This window comes from Ornithodoros turicata, chromosome 2 (genome assembly GCF_037126465.1).
Source record: "Ornithodoros turicata isolate Travis chromosome 2, ASM3712646v1, whole genome shotgun sequence".
NCBI lineage: Eukaryota > Metazoa > Arthropoda > Arachnida > Ixodida > Argasidae > Ornithodoros > Ornithodoros turicata.
The window spans coordinates 25,129,642-25,151,484 of NC_088202.1; the positions used below are offsets into that span (position 1 = coordinate 25,129,642).

Below are 21,843 nucleotides of genomic sequence, written 5' to 3' on the forward strand. Positions count from 1 at the left end.
GCGTGCTCCCTCTTAAAGGTTGAAGACGCTCAGCCATTTCGGATCGTTGGGATCGTTGAATGTGGATGTTGTATTTCACGCGCGACCCGCCGCCGTACGATTAGCTGGAAGCTAACACCGGCCGCGTTTTGGAGGGCGTGAGTACTTCCCCCAGAGCTAGGCAGTCCCGAGCATTGTCCGAGGCCAGAGCTGCGTCGGCCTGCAGTGGGATAGCATTAGATTCCTCACGAAAAAAACTCGTCCTCCGTCATTTAATTCCCCGTTGGCTCAGACGGCTCTCCTCGCAAGCGCGTAGCCGACAGCTGGCCACTCCGCCGTGCGGAATTGCGCAATGCCAGTGGAAGAGGGGTGCAAAGGGAAGCCCAACAAAAATACATGTAATGAATGAATGGGAGTTGAGTTGAAGGCATCCAGAAAGAAAAAGTAAAACTTGGTCGAAAATCAGCCGCACTTTCTGTTGCATGGCCAACACGTAATTCGTTAAGTGCCCTTAAAGTTTTGTGTTACACCAAAATAGAAAAAGTGATACTGATAAAAGTGTATTGAGTCGTAGATGACTGGCTCACACTGGGAGGGGCGGTGCACAACCCCCCATCTCCATCATTACGTATCGTGTTGGTGTTGACTCGGGCTTCACGGGCATGAACAGTGTGGAGTTGGTAGGTATGGTACACATTCCCAAAAGCGGATTTTGGGTCAGGAACCTTCTCGTCATTTAGCACCGGGCGAACACGCCTGAGTAAAGGAATTCTATCGCGGGCCTAGGCTCAGCTACGCCCAAAAACACACGCTTGCGTCGATTTCTACCATGAGTACTCAAAAGACCACAGGTCGTTGGTTACTATACCCTGGAGGTCACAATTAAATGGGTCGTTAATAAATCGTGGGACATGTTACGAATACTTATACTAAACATGTAGCCCATGGGTCTATTTTAATGCTGATGTTTCGGGGCTTTCTAAAAGTTTTCCTCGCGCAGTTCAGACTGTTGTAACCAAGAAACAAAAGGGGGGGGGGGTATGCGATGAAGAGTGGCATATCTTGCCATGATTGTCTGGGGGTAGGAAAATGCTTGCCTTCCCGAAATTACGAAATGATAGGATGTGATATATTTATTGTTCGTTTTTACTTTGTTTTGACGTGAATGCGTGTACCTATATGCGTTCAATATGATGGCGAAGACCAACAATTTCGCGACATGATGCGGCAAGCTTGAAAGAGTCGTGCTTGAAGATTCAGCTAGAGGTCCACGGGAAAGGTGCCGTCCAATCGACAGAATCGACAGACAGTAAACTGCGTTCGAAAGAACTGCACGTGGTGTTCCCTCGGTGCGGTGAGGGGAATGTGATTGGAACAAAACGGCTACTCCCGTCGCTCTAGAGAGGACGCCGCTGGTGCGTGTGCAGATTTCAGACAAGGTCACATCAATTCGCGTAGAATGCGAAACGGCGCGTCTTAGGGAGCTTGGCGAAATCCACGCGCAAATCCGCTGAAAAAGGGGCGATTCAATCCAAATCCAAATCATTCGTGGAAAATGTGATTGAATCCAAATCCAAATCATACCTGGAATATGCGATTGAATCCAAATCCAAATCATTAGTGGAAAATGCGATTCAATCCAAATCCAAATACTGCCCATACTTTTTTGCACAAATCAAATCGCAAATCAAATCCGCCAGCCCTCCGGTGGATTTAAATCCGGATTTAAATCAAATCCGTGGATTCAAATCCGCAACACACTCGAAATCAGTCGACTTCAAGTTATGGTGCTTTAAAACTGACGCAAATATAGAATTTGCATGTGTAAAATAATTCGCTTTTTCATTAGCTTAGCGCCATCATTGTCAACGACGGTAGAAAAAAAAAAATATATGTGACTTGAAGGAAGCAGAAACGACGAAAGGGGGAAATGGAAAACAGCCGTCAAGGGAACTTAAAGGGACAGTCGCATTCCGCATTCTCCGAGGTCAATTTCGAAACTAATGCGAATTCTAATTCCTTGCCGAGCACTGAAATGGGCCCGAAAATACCATTTCGATCCGCGGCGTACTTTTCGCGCAATCCGATGAAAAGGAAACCGGAATCCTTGCGCCCTCGCTCTCTAAAAGTGGGAGCAAACGTCACCCGGATAAGCCAATCAGCGCGCGCCCTGGGTAAATGCGAGCCGCGCGCCTGTTTGGCGATCGCGAAGCGAAGGCGAAGGTAGCAAACATGGAGTCTGAAAACGAGAGTGATGTTTCTCTGTCTGGGGGAGATTCTGACGAACATGTAAGCGGTAGCGGCGACGAGTTAATGCTGGATGATGACCCATACTCTACGGACCCAATGCCTCTGGAACCCGCCGACCATGCACGAGATGTGGCTGCGGCTAACCCGCGGGATGACATTTTCAGGTGACGTATCTCTTTGCATGGTTGCCGTCGGATGTGCGAAACAGTTTAGAATGTTGAAATTGTTGTCGGCAGGTGTCTGTGTGGAGTCTGCGACCCACAGGAGCCCGACGAGCGCCTGTGTTGCCATTCTGTTGCCAGGGTGGTAGAAATGTGCAACAGTGCCGCCGTGCAGTGCATAACACAACACCCATTACTCAGGGACATCTGCCTCCGTAGGGAGCTTCTAGTGGTGTACGCGCCTCAATTCTGCCGCTATGATCAACATTTTAGGCGACTCAATCCCCAGGACCACAGGTAAGCTGCTGCTGCAGTGCTCTTCCGTTTGCTGTGATTACGACCGTAATGATTTTTTCGGTTTAAATGACCTCCCATCAAGATTCGGAAGGGTAAACTCGGGTGCTAGTCGGGTGTTGTTGGTTACGCATATTGTCGAACCTAAAGTGGGACAGGGGTTGTATACAAAAGGGGCGGCTATTCTCAGCAGCTTTTTGGCCTACACAAGTTTGTCCCCATAAATCATAAGCGTGGCCGACAGCCGTGGAACGACCCAGAATCCTGGTCCAACAATTCCATTAGGAAAAGTGAAGCAACACAGTCGCCTCAGCTAGTCTCGATATGCTCTCAATTATGCCAGTTAGCCATGTCCTGATTGGCAACACAAAGCTCTGATTGACAGATATCCAGTGGGAATTCTGAAGGATAGTCTTACAAGTCTGAAAACAGAAGCATTTGAGGTGCCAATAAAGGGGGGGGGGAGCATGTTACTGAAGAATGTAAGAGTAATATATTTTGGGAGAAATTGGATTTTGCCGGAATTGGAGGGAAGCTGGTTCGGGAGGGAGTTAGCTGTTGGAATCAGGTTCATCCTGAAAGAGGCGGACCATTTTTCTGTTGTACTATGTTGCACACCTGCCAACCTTCCACATTCAAAATGCGGGAGACCCCGGAACTAAGAAAGGAATCCACAGGCTTTGAACTCCAAGGTTGGGATAGTGTCTGTTCTTCTGTTCTGGCCATTGTCTTCCCAACACTGTGGGAGATTTGGCAGGTATGCAAATGCACACAAGATATAATGCTAAACAAAAAGAAATGTCATGTGGATTTGTCTTTTCCAGCTGCCTGAGGTTCACGCATACTCGTCATTCACGAGATGGGTCTGGGGATACCCTGGTCCAAGGAACAGACGACAGGTTCCTGGATGCGTTGTCCGAGCCATCAGGAAGGAGTTCCCATCTACGTCCTATCAAGGCTATCAGCGTTAGGACCATCGAAGCAAGGGTGTCTTGACAAGAGAGACAAGCTGGTGCATACTGATGGCTGGAACTGGAGACATGTAGTGGCAAGACAAAAATTTTGCTGACATAGGCACACTTCATGTAAATGAGCCCTTGGTCATCCCCCTTGTTTCCCATCAAAGGTTTAGGAGGATACTATTGGTGTCAACACACCTATAGTATCCTCCAAAACCTCTGATGGGAGGCAAGGGGGATGACCAAGGGCTCATTTACACAAAGTGTGCCTATGTCAGCAAAATTTTTGTCTTGCAGCAATTTTCGTCTTTTCGTCATTGCAGTGTGGGGGATGTTTTGTCTTGTCACTCTGTATCTCCAGTTGCAGTCAACAGACTGTCTACCCGTCTGTACAGCAAAAACTACTACACGTGGCAATATTAGCTCTGGCATCAAATCCAGACTGTACTGCACTAATGCGGTGTAGTGACGGGAATAAAGAATGACCCTATAATTGTATCGATTTATTGTACAGTGGAGTATGACGGAGTGGGAATAACGAAATAGCATAGGTTTATTTGCCTCCCATTATGTATGGTAGGCAAATTATGTTGTGCTGTGGGTGTGAAGTCAGGGCGGTTACAGGTACGCTGCCACAGGGATGTTAGGAGGGTTCATGTTGGCAGATCCATATCTGGTGTACTAATACGCTATGCAAGTCTGTGTCCATTGTTTTCCTCTTCCTGGAATCAGGGGATGACAACCCCCTTGTGAGATGCGCCGTGAAGTGGGTCCTCAGCACTTGCTTCAGCCATGACCTCCACATCTGAAATATGGCCTTGAGTGTTAACACTCAAAAGAATATGTTGAGGGCCTAGCAGCTACAATAACAAATATAAAAATGACTATGAAAATAAATATTCCCCCTTTGCGGTCCCTATTTCACTGGCACAGTTATTTTCCTGTCGACATTACGTTATAAACGCTGGCAGCGCATCACACAAGATTCCTTTCACAGAACTCTACAATTTTCAGGGCTCGTACATATCCATTATTTTGTGGGACGTGCAAAAAGAATTGCAATATTTTCGTGGCTTGATAAAACATACCAAATCCACTTGATTCCGTTGACGTGCATGCTGCCACCTGAAATAGAGCCAGAAATTAGCAACAAGGCTGCAGTAGAATACTGATGCAAGTGTCTCGGACGTAGCCAAACACAGATTGCGATGCTTTCACATCCCTGAATGCTACCATCAGGCTTACACTATGAACTGTAGAAACATCCACTAGCTGCAATAAGATTAGAATAATGCTGTCATGTGGGAGTGTTACGTTACTCCTGCATAATACTGGCAACAATTAGCACAGCAACAACACACCAATCTTTTTTCTCTAGAGTACGCGTACTATTGCGTCAGGATGCTGCAATCATTGTAATAATTTGTGTACATTAGTAGCCGGTGTGACTGTGACGTTACAATCGGCGGCGAGGCCAGGTGTTCGCGATTATGTTTACTGTGACAACTGATATTTTTCATCGCAGCGTATAGCTGTGACCACGCAAATTGTCACTTACCTCCGTTACTGGTTCCTGCCCTTGTTCCTGATCGAATGTGGTAGGGGAGGTAGGCACGGCGTCAATCTTCAGCCGCTTCTGTTTCTGCCGTAGCCCAAGCTGAACTTGCAAATGCAATATCTTCTTCATCAAAATAGGCGTCGTCGGCGAAATGATAGGAACAGACCCGTGAAACATTCAATCCTTGGGCCACACCACAGTAGTGGCTGGCGATCGCTGCCTCCCACTTTCGTTCGTTTCGCCATTGCGAGGTCGGTGAAATGTAAGCTCGGGATTCGCGTTATAAGTCTTTCTGCACCCGAGCACGTAGCACCGGTTTTCCTGGCTGTGACATCGCACGTCAACGGCGTGAAATCCTAGGCCACACGTTATGGTTCAAAGTACTTCAAAGCAAACGCGACAAGACAACAAGAAAAAGGGCAGCCGCACGCTCAGACACACACAGAATCTGAGGCGGGAACGAGCGCCTCCTGATGGTTGGTTTATCCGGGTGACGTCATCCCAGTGTCGGCGCCTTGCGGGGATTGCCGTGCGTGCCGGAAGCGCGAACATTTAAAAATCGTTTCTGAGTCAACCAAGTGGATTTGTGCGGAGAAAATTTGCCGGCGTACATTATGAACGACAGGGAACATGACCATAATAGTTCCGGAACAGGCTTCCGGATGCGACTATCCCTTTAAAGCGAGCTTGGGACCCCTGCGGTCCCGACATTGAGATGGTCGAAAAAGGTCAATAAGCAAATCACCTTTTAATATTGACTTAATTATCCTGAAGAACAATCTTCAGCATTTCTGTTGTAATAATTTCAGTTATGTACTACGTTTTTCGGGGTGAGCAGTTGCAAGGTGCGCTCACAATCGTCAACCGCGGTGCGAAGCCAAATATGCCGCGCATTTTTTTTTTTTTTTTTCAGTTTAGCAAAAAGTACGTTTCTATTTTTTTCTACGCCCATAAATGACGTGTTCTCTACAGTTCTATGCGAAGTGCATCTTTCTAGCTGGTTATCGCTGAGCAAAGTTCAGAATTTTTTATTAGAAGGCAGTCTTTATAGACTTTACACTGCAAAATTTGGTTTTGTGAGAGGCTGTAGTTATTTTTATAAAAAATGCCAAATTTGGACAAATGTTGAAGTGTTTCCCAGATTTCCCCGATCCAAAATTTTGCGGCAGACTACTGAAACTCCGCCAGTGGATGGCCTGGTCCTTCTGGGAATAACGTTTAAACTTCGAGCTTCTGCCGTGCAGTAGAACGCTCAGGACACGCTCCATTAGGGAGTATGATTTTTGCTCGCAGCGCAAATTTCAGAGCCCTCTAGCGTTGGAACGCGCCTAATATTGCGCCTAATATTGCGCCTAATTTGAGGCTAATATTTGGGAGTTCGTATATGCCTACTACCACAATGAAGTCTGATTTTTTTTTCTTGACAATCGGCGATGGTCGAGAAGCATCGCTGGATCACCTAGCGTGGAATGCACTACTCTACAAAGTACTGGGTATGGAATCTAGTGCACTCTCAACATGAATTTATGTTTCACGCATGCATACCGATGTCGTTGCGTGCAAACTGAATTACTCGGTCTGCACTGAAACCATTTTCTTGGATATTTCTGCGGCGAACCATGTAATTATCCCAAGTTTTCTCGGAGTCACGCGCTTAAGCCACCAGGAAGCTTAACGAAATAATATTAAAAAGCCACCGCCACAGTCATGCTTAAAGGGGCACTAAAATGGTAAAACAAGTTCACTTCAAATTACGTTACACGCTATGTTGATTTCGTACTTGTTATCATAATTCAAAACTTTGATTCCATTACGGAGCTACAGTCGAAGTTATACTGGACTCTTTCTCGCTTCGGCGCTAAGCAGTGAACGTGGTTTCAGCTCGTGCATCGGTGTTTTTAGTCCATGCTGCGTGTGCACACGCGTGCCACGGCATGGAGCAGTCTAAGTGACAAACATAGTGCGCGTTGCGAAGCCGACTGTCGTCGCTGTCCGAAGGGCGTGAAGATAAATGTTGTCAGTGGAACATTCGCGACAACTGTTGTGGTCTACAATTCAGTGAATCGGTATTGAAAAATGCCGCAGGGTGCATCATACCGCGCATATACGGAACACTACGATCGGACCCGTTCCAAATCCACACGGCCACGATAGGTATGCGCGCACTTTGCCAATCTTTGCCTCCTGGGGATTCCATTCGTTGCCGCCAAAGACGGCTCTGTTTTAATTGCGTTTTCCTTCTAAACGGTCGCGCTGTGTGAACTAATTTTGCTTGCATTGTACTAATTGAAACACGGACTTTCATTTGAGAGCAAGTTGTTTTTGCATTTTAGTGCCCCTTTAACGAAAGGGTGCCCGCACATGATGCACCAGCAGGCGTGGAGGACGCAAAGTGTTCATTCTCATGTAAGCCAAGCGCTCACAAGAGTCGTTCGTGCACATCCCTCGGCGTCTTCCGACAAGGTGCATGTCCGAGCATTTGTTGAAACTCGTAGACAACGCCATTTCCAAACACCGGCGCCGAACGCTGACGATGCTTCCGCGTTCGGTGCTCAAACAGCCTGCCTTCCGCCACCATTGTTTGCCGACGAACAAACAACAAAAATATCAAGATGTCACTTTTTGAATGCATGTGTCACCAGCAAAGGGGCGCACCTTCCACGGGTGTCACAATTCAAGCGTGACGGCGGCGCGCGCATGCTCAAGGAGGGCATTGCGTTTACTGTGACACACGTGTAACCGTGCATAATTTATAAATGTCCCTCTGATAGTTGTAGAGTTGCACCTCTGTGCTGTGACACATGTCAGTACCTTACTCCGATGCAGACAACACATAAAATTGTCACGCCAATTTTATGTCTTTGCAAAGTGTAACTGTTCTTTTTACTTTTTACCGGTTTCTAGTTTACTTTTCGCAATTATATGGAGACAAATGTTTTTTATTGTGTATTTTTCCTAATTGCATGAATTAAGCACGTTCAATATAGCAGAAAAACTGAACGTACACTCTTAACTCGGTACCCTTTATTTTAACTTTTAGGAATGTGTAACCTTTATATAGACGTAGATTTCCAAATATCGTAGAGGTTACACGTCCGATACCTCTATTTAGAGGTTAAACACAACTTGTAACGCGACACTTGAGCAGCAGTAGAGGTTACTTCAGTGTTCAACGGAAATCCAATCGTCGTAACTTGTAAGTGTACCCTTTATGGGAACGTTGTAACTTCTAAACGAATTCCGCGTTTGAATTTCCTTCGCTTGTTTTTCTTGTTTCTTTGCAAGGTAACCTGTATAAAAGGTAGTGCTCAAAAGTCACTGTGTTCTCGTTCAAGCCGCACATTTCATCATTCAGTACGAGAGTGTCGGATCAGTGTGCGTCACGTTATTGTGTCTCTGCGTCTGTACGAACTGCGGATCGTGTTCAGAATTGTGAAGAATGCACAAGGATCAAGTGACGGAACTTTATCAGGGTATTTCTACGGTATGTTCACTACAAAGTCTACGTGGTTATGTTTTTGCTGGACAGTCTAGGAACACTAATCACAGCACAGTCTGTCTCTCTAACACGGTTCAACGGTTCAACACAGTGTGTACGCGTGTGTCTTACGTCCGTTATTTGCTTAGTCCTTTGTCATCCTTGTGTTTTACTTCTTCGTGTTCTTCTGATTAACCATAGCCGCGTCGCTGATGTGTCATTCTGACATATCAGAAAGGAAAAGAAATGTTTTCGGCGTACTGGGAGAGGAAGTTGCAACAACGTGAGGACTGCAAAGAGTATACCTCCTTGAAACTGAATGTCGTTCACCACAGCTGAAGTGTTGGTATTGTGACGTCCTCGTGCTCTTGCCTCAGTTCCAGGTTTGCCAATTATATAATACATATGCTCCAGTTGAAACTATATCTTTCTTTCATTTGTTGTGTATGTGAATCCGTACATGTAGTGATCACTCAGTTTTCGCCATTGGATGCCCTTAGATGAATTACGTATATTATAGCTATATGTTCCGAATGACAGTATGCGTTCTGCACTGATGAGAGCTCATTTTGAGCAGGATTTGTTCTGCAGTGTCTGAGAAGAGGCGAGCGTCTTAGAGACAGCCATGCCTGCCGAAACTGTAACTTTTACGTCGGTGTGGCGGTTAGGAGACAGTAGCATCTATTTATAGGTGTTCTGTGTAACGTTTATAGAGGGTATTGCCCATAGGTTACAAGGTAACTTCTGAAATAGAGGGCAAAAATTTTGAAATTTTTACCCTTTACTAGAAAGTACCAGGTTTAGAGTGTAAAGTTCGATGAAACGACATCGAACAAATAAAATACGAAGGCATTCAAAGGAATGCGCGAAGCCCGTGTTGCCAGATGTGCGGAGCTGGCTTAAAAAAACGGTGGAAGAACTACTTCTAGTTTATATTATAAGGCTACTACTCTCTCACTTTAGGCTTTCCGATCTTCGGCATATGCCAACAAATGCCGAAAAACACGACACGCAAATTTGATCTTTTCTGAAATCATGAAAATAAGTGTATACACTGTAAACCCCATTGCTCCAAACGTTTCCCACGTAAGCATCATTGTTACATTTACCAGTACTAGTTCCTCATGCAGCCGTAGAAGGCTTTCTCAAAACCTCGTGTTGTCACAAGGAGTGAGCATGCTGTCATGTCGGTTGATGGCGCGATCATGTACACAAGTGTGGACCACAACAAATTCTACGCATCTGTGATTTCTGACTTGGTACTTTCTGCAGTGTGCACTTTTTTCTTGTTTTATGCTGTCTGTTTACCTAGAAATCCCAGCTCATGATCACTCATATATCCTCCTGAATTCGGGTACTTAATTTTCTATTTTGTGCCGGAATACTCAAATGGCTACTTTCCTTTCCGATCCTTATGTCCCTTTGAAAGGGACGCTTCTGCTCATTTTGAAAAAATCATTCCATTTCGAACTTCCTTTCGCGAGAGGGAAGGGTAGGTAATAGGCAATACCATCGGAATGGTAATAGGCAAACGGTCTGCCTTTCATTGCAGCTTTTGCTTTCGTCGGCACACTGTCGGTCTTCCTGTTCTCTACCCAAGCAGCACAATGTACTGAAAGTCGTACTGTAGTGTACGTGTACTGAAAAGCCCCTGTCGCACTCGAAATTCAGTGCATCGTGCTGCTTGGGTAATGTGCCATTGTACATTCTTATCTGCTCGGGCTGGATCTCTGTCTTATCTGTTGCAATATGTGGTGTTCGTGCTGCCATATATCGCTGCATACACCGTGGTCGTCATGTTAATACTTCAACGTTCACGTGTCAAGGTAAGTGAACACGAAACGAGATTAGCAGTTGGCCGGTTTCACGTCAGTCCAGGCGGGGAGGTCCCATCGACATCCTGGATTTTCATTATATTTTATATTTAGAAGCTCATCGTGCATGATGATCAACAGCGGTAAAATAAATAATTTCTGCCGAATAGTTTTCGTGCAAAAAATCGAGAAAATCTACCCCTAAATTCGACTGTTTCAGTTTTGTGATGTTTGCACGCGTATATCTCCCAAGTTTTAAAAGATATTGTAGTGAAATTTTTTAATGCTTTAGCATGCCTACAGGCCAGCATGAGCCCAAACTTTGGCGCACAGGTGCAACGCTCTGTGCTATAAAAAATGGCGAGCATGCTCTCTCACGCAGTTTTGTTCCAACTTCGACGTGTGGTCTCTCTGGCTGTAGATGCCTCTCTTTACCATACTTGATATCAGTTCACTCAGCTTTTAATGCTCTTTAATCTGATGTATCTATCGTGTGTATACCTCTTGCAGGTATCTGATGAAATGGGCAAATGTTTAGGCATATTGCGAAAAAACAAGGATTTTGCGGGTCCGTTTCTCGAAAAAGCCCCTTTTGATTTCATTTATATTTTGCCAGGACATGGCCCGATGTTAGACTTTTCATCTGACGTCAAAAGATTATGCCTCAAAAGGCGAACACTGGTTAATGCGGCAAAACGCGGCCCTACTCTGCGTGCGTACGTGTCGGAGCGCGGCAGGCGAAACCACGGGATGGCGGGCCTCCTGTCGATGCAGACGAACGAGCGTCAGTGTCTTTTAATCCTTGCAATAGGCTCCGTGCGCTAGTGTTTCGAGGAGGCGAAGAGAGCACCCCAAGACACCCAGGTGGCGAGGAGGTGCGAAACGGCACTGAAGGCGAATCCGCTCTCACCTTCCTGCCGTATGAAGCAGCTGATGATTTTTTTTTCGACTTTTGCAATGGCCAGTACGTTTCGGGTACCCATAATCCGCATGGCTCGTAATGCTGCGTCTTTGCAGCTTCGAGAACCAAGGGAAGAATGATGTTTTATCGTTTCCCTGCCCGGCTGTACAAGCGCGGCCGCAGCAAACGCTGGATACATGTCATTTGGAGCGACAACGGAGTGTGATCTATCCTGCAAAATCTACTCATGTGATACATGCGTCCTGTTCGACAGTAAATGTGGACCTCTTCATTTCTGCAGTTTGCATATCGTTTATTTTACTACGTTGTATCGAAAGCATCGAGGTAAAACTTCTGTACACACATCATCTGCTGTGCATAATGTTTGCGCACCAGTTTCATCGTAGCAGAAAATAACTGGTGCTGAAAACAATAAGGCTTCTGTTAGTTCCTTTCGAGATTGGGATTGATACCCGCAACTGTGGCAAATCGGTGACATACACAAATTCGTGAATATTGTGGAATATCCCCAGTGCAGCACCGCTCCCGCTTTACACTTGCAGTGTCCCTTCATGAGTTTGTGGTTTTCGGCATTTACTTTCAAGTCAATTCAGCGTGTGTTTATCCACATTTAAATGGTTTATGAAAAATCGGATTCTTTCTGCAGGTATGTTCCGTCGGGACGGACGGGATGTCCGAATGCGAGCGTCGATTTAATTGCACGCGGAGTAATGGCTATTTTGTGAGTGAGGGAAACAACCAACCAGGAAAAGTTTAATACTAAATGAACAATGCCGTTTGTAGTGAGTACAAAACAGGCAAACAAGGAAACCTTATCGTTTGTTGTAATAAATGCAAGGCTACATGATCATACTCGCTTCCACATAGCGGTCCGCTTTCTCGGAATATGCCGGACTTAAAATAATTCAATTCAATTCAATTCAATGTTTATTACACTTGTGGCGAGGTACAGGGAAATATAACAGTCCTGCCTAAGCCCGAGGGAGCTTGTGAGCAGGGACTGAAGCCAGCAGCGATACTCGTCAATACCCACAAGATAACGGGAAAAAAGTGCTAAACGGAAGTCATGGAGAAGAAAAACACAGAGGGAAAAGGCACAGTAAATTACCACTTTAACAGTAATAGTATTTTTTAATAGACGCTTTAGCTGTGATTTTGTACTAATTGTTACAGTCTCTGGAGGTAGGTGATTAAAAATATATGGGACGTAGTAGACCATTTGCACCCGAATGCACAGCGCATGGTGAGGTTGCCGTTGTCTGGTGATATTGTGGTGTCGAGGAAGTTAATTAAGTGAATTGACTGTTGTGATGTGAACTTTATGTTGCTATGCGCGGTGTTCAGTAGATCTACGAACTTTTGAAATTCATGTTCCCCGTGTTCCCATATTATCAGTATATCATCGATGTATCGAAGGTACACAGTGGGTTTTAATGAGAGGGTGCTGAGAACTGGGCCAGACAAATATATACACACAGAGAACTATATTTCTGAAGCTCGTAGGCGACTCAACAATACGCGACACTACCTCAAACTGGACCATGACTCAACAAAGGAGTACACGGCGCTAATAACCCATACCATACAGGACCTCCACGAACAAAAGCTCATCACACGTGATGACCTCAGATATCTCACCCCATCAAACACAGGCGCAGGTCGTTTCTATTTACTGCCCTAAAATCCACAAGGTACACTCCAACGAGCTCTATACGGCTGACATCCCCGGCAGGCCAATTCTATCTAATAACAACACACCAACAGAAAGACTCTCGAAATTCCCGGACCACTATTTAAACCATATTCCGACAACACTGCCATCGCATCTACAAGACACACCCCACCTCCTCAGAATCATCAGAGATATAAACAACACTCATACATTTGGTAGGGACACAATACTAGCCACGCTGGATGTGACATCACTGTATACTAACATCCCACACAACGACGGAATCACAGCCCTCTGCAATACCCTTTCTACAACAAACACCAGAAAAGACACGGAAACCATACTCGCTGTAATGGACTTGGTCCTTATACTGAACTACTTCGAGTTCAATGGCGAATACTACCTACAAGTACACGGTACAAGTATGGGCACACCTGTTGCACCCACATACGCAAATATCTTCATGGGGTTCTTAGAAAACAAAGTTCTCAGCGCCCTCTCATTAAAACCATCTGTGTACCTTCGATACATCGATGATATACTGATAATATGGGAACACGGGGAACATGAATTTCAAAAGTTCGTAGATCTACTGAACACCGCGCATAGCAACATAAAGTTCACATCACAACAGTCAACCCACTTAATTAACTTCCTCGACACCACAATATCACCAGACAACGGCAACCTCACCACAACCCTGTACAAAAAGCCAACTGACAAACAACAATACCTTCACTTCAAGAGTCACCACCCGCGTCACTGTAAGGTTGGAATTCCTAATGGGCAGAGTGTAAGACTGCGCAGAATTTGTTCAAACGACACAGATTACGCCGAGAAGCTTGACGACCTATGCAGTACACTTGGCCAAAGGGACTATCCAGACTACCTCCTAACCGAATTCCGTCGCAAGGCACTTACACTCGATCGAAACGAGGTTCTGGAAAACCGAAAAAATCCTGACGCGTGCCAAATAAGCTTCATCACAAGATATTCGAACGCACTTCCAAACATCAAAGCCATTCTACAGAAGCACGAACCCCTGCTCCAAAGCAGTGGCCGAACTAGCAATATATTCACCCATCCAATACAGGTGACCCTACCGACCCACAAAAAACCTAGCAGACTCCTTGGTCAATGCCAAAATCAGCAAAACGAGCACCCCGTACACGGGAACACGACCCTGCAACCTCCCGCGCTGCAAAACATGCAAGCACGTTCAGCACGCTAACTCCATCAAAAGCACTGCGAGCAATTACACCCACCTCGTTAACCACGCATTCACATGCACAAGCTCCAATGCCATATGCTGCATTGAATGCGGCGACTGCTCTATGCAATACATTGGTGAAACCGGCCAACAAATGAACACCGCCTTACCGGACGCAGAACCGACACGTCCAACAAACTCCCCAAAGCAGTCGCCGAACACTTTAACGTTCCTGGTCACTATTTTGACAACATTAAACTATATATTCTAGAAACCGGGTTTAGATCCACGTACACGTGACAGACGTGATAGGGAGCCTTATCTCATATACAAGTTCAACGCTCTTCACCCGTCCGGTATCAACAAATCACAAGGCATCCTAGAAACACTTCACAAATAAAATATGCTTTTCCCTTCTATCTCCATTATCATCTGTTATGTTCTGCATGGCCACTGCTTTCTGCTTTCTTTATTATATGCCACAACTTTGTATTACAAATATTAAAAAAAAAAAAAAACCTTTGCTTGTTCTGGAATTTTCCCCACGTAACCACTAACCTCCTCATCTTTCGCTATGTTTGTTAATTCTTGCCTGTTGTCCCGTTTCGTCCACGTGTTCGTGAACCTCCCATTTTTCTGTAACCGGTCTGGAGCCTAGATCACTACGTTCACATAATCCCCTCCACACTCTAACAAAGCGGCCATTCACTCCAGCCGCAGAAGCCCGTACGGACCCTCTCTTCCCTCCGGGCTGTTGACCCACAATTCGCATGAACCTTTAAACACATCACACCTAACCCTTTAAATACCATGCCAATGATGAGGACGGTGCCCAGAAGGAGAACAGTCTCTGTTCGAAATATCGGCGGCTTCTGTCCTGAGACAACTCCCTTCCTACATCTCTACCGGTTCGCTGGATTTCTACCCGTCTACATTATTGTATCATAGTGTGGGTTGTTAGGTATATTTTATACCAACACACACACAAAGTGACGATGATGAAATGGGGCTGCTGCCGGCCAGCAGGCTGGGCGCTGTCCCAGTGCCATTTGTCGATAGTGAGAGATGATGATGGCGATCAGGATTCAGGTGATCAAAGCAGGGTGGAGAGGTCTGTTGATGACAGGAAATCTCAAAGGTGACGAAGACCTTGCAAAATATGTTGCAAGGTAACCAAAATAGACCTCTCCCTGTTTAACAGTAAACAAATGACATCAAATGTGACCTGTAAGCAAATGACGTCATAGTGTTCGACAGCGCCACCGATTTGGTAGAGTTGAACTACTCTCAAAGCTAGAGGCGAACTAGGTCGCGCCCGAAAGCCACGGTTTTGATGGGATAATGATAGTCTCTGAAAGGTACGCGACATTCGGTGCTACTTTTCTTTCAATAGGAGGTAGCGAACAAGTGCCCATTCGTAGAACCCAGCCCTCCCCTTCCGATTTGTTTCCGTTTCAGTCTGTCTACCAACGCCATGATGACGTTTCTCGGGTAGAGATATATTTCTCACTCTGCCCAGTGGGGAGGGCAAAGCGAAAAGTATTGAGTATGTGGAAAGTATGTACACTCTCTTAGAGGGAGATTAAAGGTTTATTTGAAAAGTAAAGGGACACGTCACGAGTAGATATCGACTTTTGTTAATATATCTGTAGGGTTCTAGTAAGTGTTAGTGGGAACAAAAGCAGTGACGATTTTCCACTTTGTCTATTTTTACTTTGCCCCTCACAGGTTGTCCATCAATCAAATGTACTCGATGTTAGACTCTTACAGCATAGCCGTTGCTTGAAGTTACCAAGTGATAAGTCAGCGCTACTATAATTTGTTCATAACTTACAGATTTGATGTGACTGTACACCTTTTTGGCGACAGCAGTGAGAAAACGATATTTACTCACCAACATTCAACACACCTGTTCATCGACATAAAATTTCTTCCAAACACACACGTAGCCCTGCTCGATGAACATTCCGCATGAGGTGGTGATGACGCCACCAACAAGCCGAAGAGAGAATTTTTCCGCATTGCCCCGCCTTTCAGCTTTGGTCTGCTTTCCCCTACACACTCATTGACTTTGTTTTTATGCTCGCCCCCCCCCCCCCCCCCTCACGAAATTGCTTGGTCCCTAGCCACATCGAGCCCACCAAACGCTCTGCCCTCAATGCTCTCTTCACCTCTCTGGATACCATAGGACTTCGATCCTTATTGTGAAGGGGCTCATTATTTCACTCCCCGCATTACCACCAGCAATGGGGTAGAGTATCTCCCCTGGCGATGAAACTCCCCATTCATCACCTCGCAATAACATTGTTTTGTTGTTGTTTTTATGCACTGCATCAGCCCGTGCTCTCCACAAGTTCATTTGCCGATGTCCATTTCTTAGGCATCATAATAGTGTGCACCGTAGTTGTACATAAAATGTCTTTATAAGTGTAGAAGTTAATACTACGCTTTTTTTTAATCATAGTTTCTCAGGGAAACGAAGAACATGATAAGGTCTTCCCCGTCGCTGTGGACCGTGGTGTTGTTCGCCATTACGGTAAGTGACTATTGCTGTATCAACAAAAACATATCTTGGAAGCTCACATGGGATGATACACATCGTAAAGGGACCGTGAGACCTAACTGTAACCGACGAACGCGTGGCCTGGTCATGCGTCAGCGCTTCGGAGCGATAGCGCAGTGTTCATTTTTAGCTGTTACAGATCTTTTATTACAAAAAGCTGTGAGAGCAGCATAGATGTCGTTTTTCTAGCTGGGTGCTGCGGCAAACGGACATCCTCACGAAGAGGGTATGTGACTACAAGATGACTAATTGAAGCCAAATATATTAATTAACTCTTTAATTGGGGAATTTCGGGCACAAACGAAGTAGCAGGATGGAAGACAATGATCGTTGAAAGTCATTCTGTCTGCTTAAAAAAGAATCTGAAACCAGTGCGTGCCGTGAAATATCGATTGCCGAATTTTGATATGCAAATGAGGAGAAAGGAGAACTGCGCTCCGCAGCACATGAACTACGCTGACAGCGGCTTATCGGAGTCGGAAAGTATGTATCTGGGCCCGTTTGTAGGAACGTTGAGGCTATGTCTCGGTCCTGCCCTTGCTCGCATTGCCAATGCTAAAAGAAAGGGAAGCGTCGAACACAGTACCTTGTCGAGAAGACATTCCCGAAGCTAACAAGGTCAGCACTGAGTAATTGCCTCAACGTTTCGTGCAAGCGTGCCCTGGACAGCAGATGGGCACGTACTCGAATAATCTCCGTCGTTCCTAAGCACGTGGCCCTCTGATGTGAAGTTGGCGCTGTCCTCTCCGCCTTGCCGGTCGGCGCGATTTCAATTTCGTCTCTTTTGCATAGGAAAATTGGGCGATTGATATTTCGAACACGTGCGCGTTTCAGGATTTCTTAAAAATGGACTGGCTTTTAATGAGACGGGGTATTGTTCTGTTTTTGTCCGAAATTGCCTAGTTAAAGGGCGAATTAATGAATATGAGTGGTTATTGGTAATCCTACAGATACATATCCTTTTACAGAGGATGTCTGCCTGACCGTATGAATCACTTGCAAAAATAGCATCTATGCAGCTCTCACAACTTTTTCTATTAGACACAATCTTCAAAGGATGAAAATGGCGACACTATCCGCGGCTCCTGGATGGCGGCTCTCGGCTCCGCTGGTACGGCCTACCGATGTGGGAAGATAGCAACAGAAAAAGCTTGACTAGGGAATATCCACATTTCTACGCTATGGGCATGATCTAGCTGGGTCCTCCGAACATAAAGTTAATGTGGGAGGACTCTAGAGAACGGACTTAGCGCACCGTCAACGGGATCCTCTCATCCCCGAGTGTGACCGCCCGGGCGCAGCCATCCGTGGGTCGTGGACAGTGTTAGTGGACGAATTCCAGCTACAGCGGACCTGCTCCGTTTATTACCAACCGTGTGTAGTCACGTGAGATAACAACCGGCGAAACGGGCCGATGGCGGGAACGAAGTGAGGCAAGCTGTCGTAATTGCGTTGAGTACGTACGGTTCTCGTCAAAGTAGACTTGAACACCGCTCCAACCTTCGAAGCTCGAAGAGAGCCACCCTGGCAGCGCCTAGCAGAAAAAAACTTCTTCAAAAACGAGAGTGACCCGTGTAACTGCAAAATTGATGGCCGAAATATTCTCCGCCGTTATTTCTACTATGCATTACCACGCAGGCTGGGATAGCGTTCAAGTTCACTCTGATGCGAGCTGTACGACCCCTTTTGTGTGCGTGCAAACTCGAGTAGTGCTGTCGGTATCACAGGGTAAAATTTGCGATTTCGAACGTGAATCATACCTTATCTATGAGATCGTCTGGGACACCGCCAACCCTTTGCTTTCCCGCAACACGGATGTACATGTTTACCGCCTATGATACGTTGAATCAACGTCTTTATGCTTTGCGGGCGATATCAATAAATATAGTACCAAATGCAGGCATGTATTTCTGAAGACAATAGTACTTAATCCAACAATAAACACACAGTTAACCGTCATGTTCATCCTGCTCTGCGAACCAATGGGAACCGGAAATAGCAAACCCGAAACCACCCGCCACTTCGTTCTCTCGTCTATGATTTCGTGATAATAAAGGGACGAAGTGAGGAACGACAGCACACAAGCAAGTGATGTATTGGGAAAATATTATCTGCTTATTTGTTAAAGAAACACATATGATATACGCAAATATTGTGCTGAATTTCGGTAGCAAATGATGAATTTAGAAAAACAAGCGCGTTAACTTTAGCAGAATTAAACTACCAAGGAGAGGCAACGCCTACCATGACCAACGGATGGCAACTTCCTTATGGTAACGCTTCCTGCAGCGAGTCCAACCCCTTGTTCTCCGACGGATTTCTCCGTTGCCCCTATACGGTGTTTCCGCCTGTAACATTACGTTCCCAATTGAGCGGCTTGCGCATAGGCATACGAAATATTCGAAATTTTTACTTTTGTGCGGTTTAGATTTATCAGAAAACATTAGAGAGCAAACCTTAGTATAATTCGGCGCACATTAAAGGTACTGTAGAGCAGCAGGCAGTGCAATTTTATACTGCTGGCTCACATGACAACCTAGGCGGTCCGTATACGAGCGCCACAAATTTCGTTCAAATCCACCTCGTAGAATTTTAGAAAATTCAGACTGAATGGTACGATCAACCCTGTGACTAGGACCCAGTGTTGTACGTATCACCTTTACAAGTAAGGCCGTTACACTAATCGATACTTTTTCGGTATCGGAGTGCGTATCGGCGATACTTTTTAAAATCAGTATCGGAAAAGTATTTCCGTTACGCATTTATGGTAACGCATCGTTACCGATACCGATACTTTTTAGTGCCCCACCCTTTCTTCACCGACCATATTTCTTACTCTTATTCATTGTCAATGGTCCGTGTAGCCCTCGACAACAATCTTGTGGACACGCCTACGTGCTCCGTAACCGGAATTAGGAAATTATACCAAACACGTGTTCACCGTTTTTCTTTGAAACTGAAGGAAATAACCACGCTGTGTTCAACAAAAGAGTTGAGGTCAACGAACAGAGGTCAAGTTCTTTAACAGTGCGCTCTAAATTCCACTGCTAAGCTGCCGTGTCGCACTGGGTCACACTCACATATACTGTGGCATTGTAAACTTCAGATAGGATTCCTGGGTCATTGGACTTCATGGTATGTGCGGGCCTGACACTAACATAATTGTCACACTGGCCTCTGTCAGCTGCCTGAGACACCACAGCTTGCAAGGATGACAGAAGACGATTTCAAGAATCAGCTATTGCTAAAAGTCAAGCATAACGTTTCCGAGCTACATATGAAATATGCTGTCTTTTCACTGCAGAACTGTTCACGTAAGCGATATTTCCATGTTGCACCATCTCCGTATTTAAAACAAAAGTATCGCCCAAAGTATCGCGTTACTTTTTTTAGTAACGGTAGCGGTACTTCGTTACTGTACAAAAGAAGTATCGATATCGGTATTTCGATACTTTTTACTCAAGTAACGGGTATCGGTATCGCGATACCATATTTCGGTAACGGGTACAACACTGCTAGGACCCGACACGAACTCCGCGGTTCCCGCAACGTAGTGCGGCGAATTATGTTGTAAACGTAATTTACCAGAACATAATCTCCTTCAGAAGTACACATGCATAGAGGGTGTTTGCTGTAACGTGTCCCTGAATTATAGAAAAAAATCGAGACATTGTACAAGGATGCCGCTTGCTGCATTGGTCTTTGCGGCACTTTTGCCACCAAGAAAGACTGATTTTATCAAATTTCAACTGCAATAAATTGGATTTTTAATATTGGTCTCGCTAATTTGCCAAGTCAACCTCACGTTTTTCCAACGGAAATAGAAAGCGCATGTTCGATTTATTCCGAAACATCACTGAAGGCGTCCAGCACCACAGCAGCAAAACATGAAAACAAATATGCAAAAGGCGCCGTTTTGGGACTCGCAAGTCGGCGGGCGCGAGTATTTCAGCACTATGCGGGCCGTGGTTGCTCCGCCCCCTTGATATTCCCTCGCCGCACAAAATTTGCTGCCTCTGAAAAGGTCACCCCGTCATTTTCACTAGTGATGGGCAATCCAGTTCACTTTGGTCAACTCGTTCGTACAGTTCAGTTTGGTTCACTGAACCGTTCAAAAGATTCGTTCTTTCGTTCATCTTTCCGTGACGTCATAACATCATGTGACCTCTCAACGGCGAACCGGCATCTACTTATGTGCAGGGTTGTGGACAGTGACTGAATAAGAGTTCTGTTTTGTGGGCGAGTATGTTCCATGATGGGGGGGGGGGGGGGTCGTACAACACATTACGCGTTAAATCTGAGAGTCACCTGCCGGCCATATTGGTCATATGTTGCGATAAGCGAATGCATGTTTATGGGACCGCCTTTCGCTGTCATTAAGAAAATAAACAATTCATTCTGCCGCACTGTAATTCTCTCTTAGTTTACATTTTCTTCAGTCCACTTTCCGCTTGCTTCCGCCTCTCGGCAGGGCTTTCTTTGGTCACACAAATTCACTGTCATAGTTACTTTTTGGTCCCCTTCATAGTAGGTCCATTCTTTTCGCCTGCACTGCGGCCCTGAACTAGTTCAAGCAGTGCAACCCTCTCACATTCTTTTCGCCATGGTCCTTTCATGTATTTATTAACTGGTGATGGACCGGTGCAGCACTTTTCTTTCGAAAAGAATGAACTTAGTCTACGAAAAACAGCGAGACTCACTGCGACCTGTTAGTAAGAATCGAATGCCACCCACGATCGAGCTTACTTCCCGCTCGAGGTAGTGTTTCCGCCGTTCCCGGCGGTCGAATGAATCACCACTCAACTATTCCGGTGCGGACGCCATCTGTCGGCATTCCTCTGAAGCTTGAATATGACAGGAACGACCTACTAGATTAAAGCGACCATGTCATAATCGGCAAACCCAATGAGGAACCTGTCCGCACGATCCGCTAGGGGCGCTACTCATCGGCCCGCGGGATCTGCATCACGATTGGACGATAGA

The 21,843-nt window shown here is 45.6% G+C and overlaps 1 protein-coding gene across 1 annotated transcript in view; it reads left to right on the forward strand.

Annotated features, from left to right (window-relative positions):
• Nucleotides 1–10,456: 10,456 nt before the first annotated feature.
• The window catches only part of LOC135385246 (uncharacterized), a 76,904-nt gene continuing 65,517 nt past the window's right edge, over nt 10,457–21,843 (forward strand). Inside the window, exons 1-2 of the mRNA XM_064614450.1 lie at nt 10,457–10,505; nt 16,762–16,833. Of these exons, the coding sequence (XP_064470520.1) occupies nt 10,476–10,505; nt 16,762–16,833 (102 nt within the window). The 5' untranslated portion in view covers nt 10,457–10,475. The remainder of the gene's footprint in view (nt 10,506–16,761; nt 16,834–21,843) is intronic.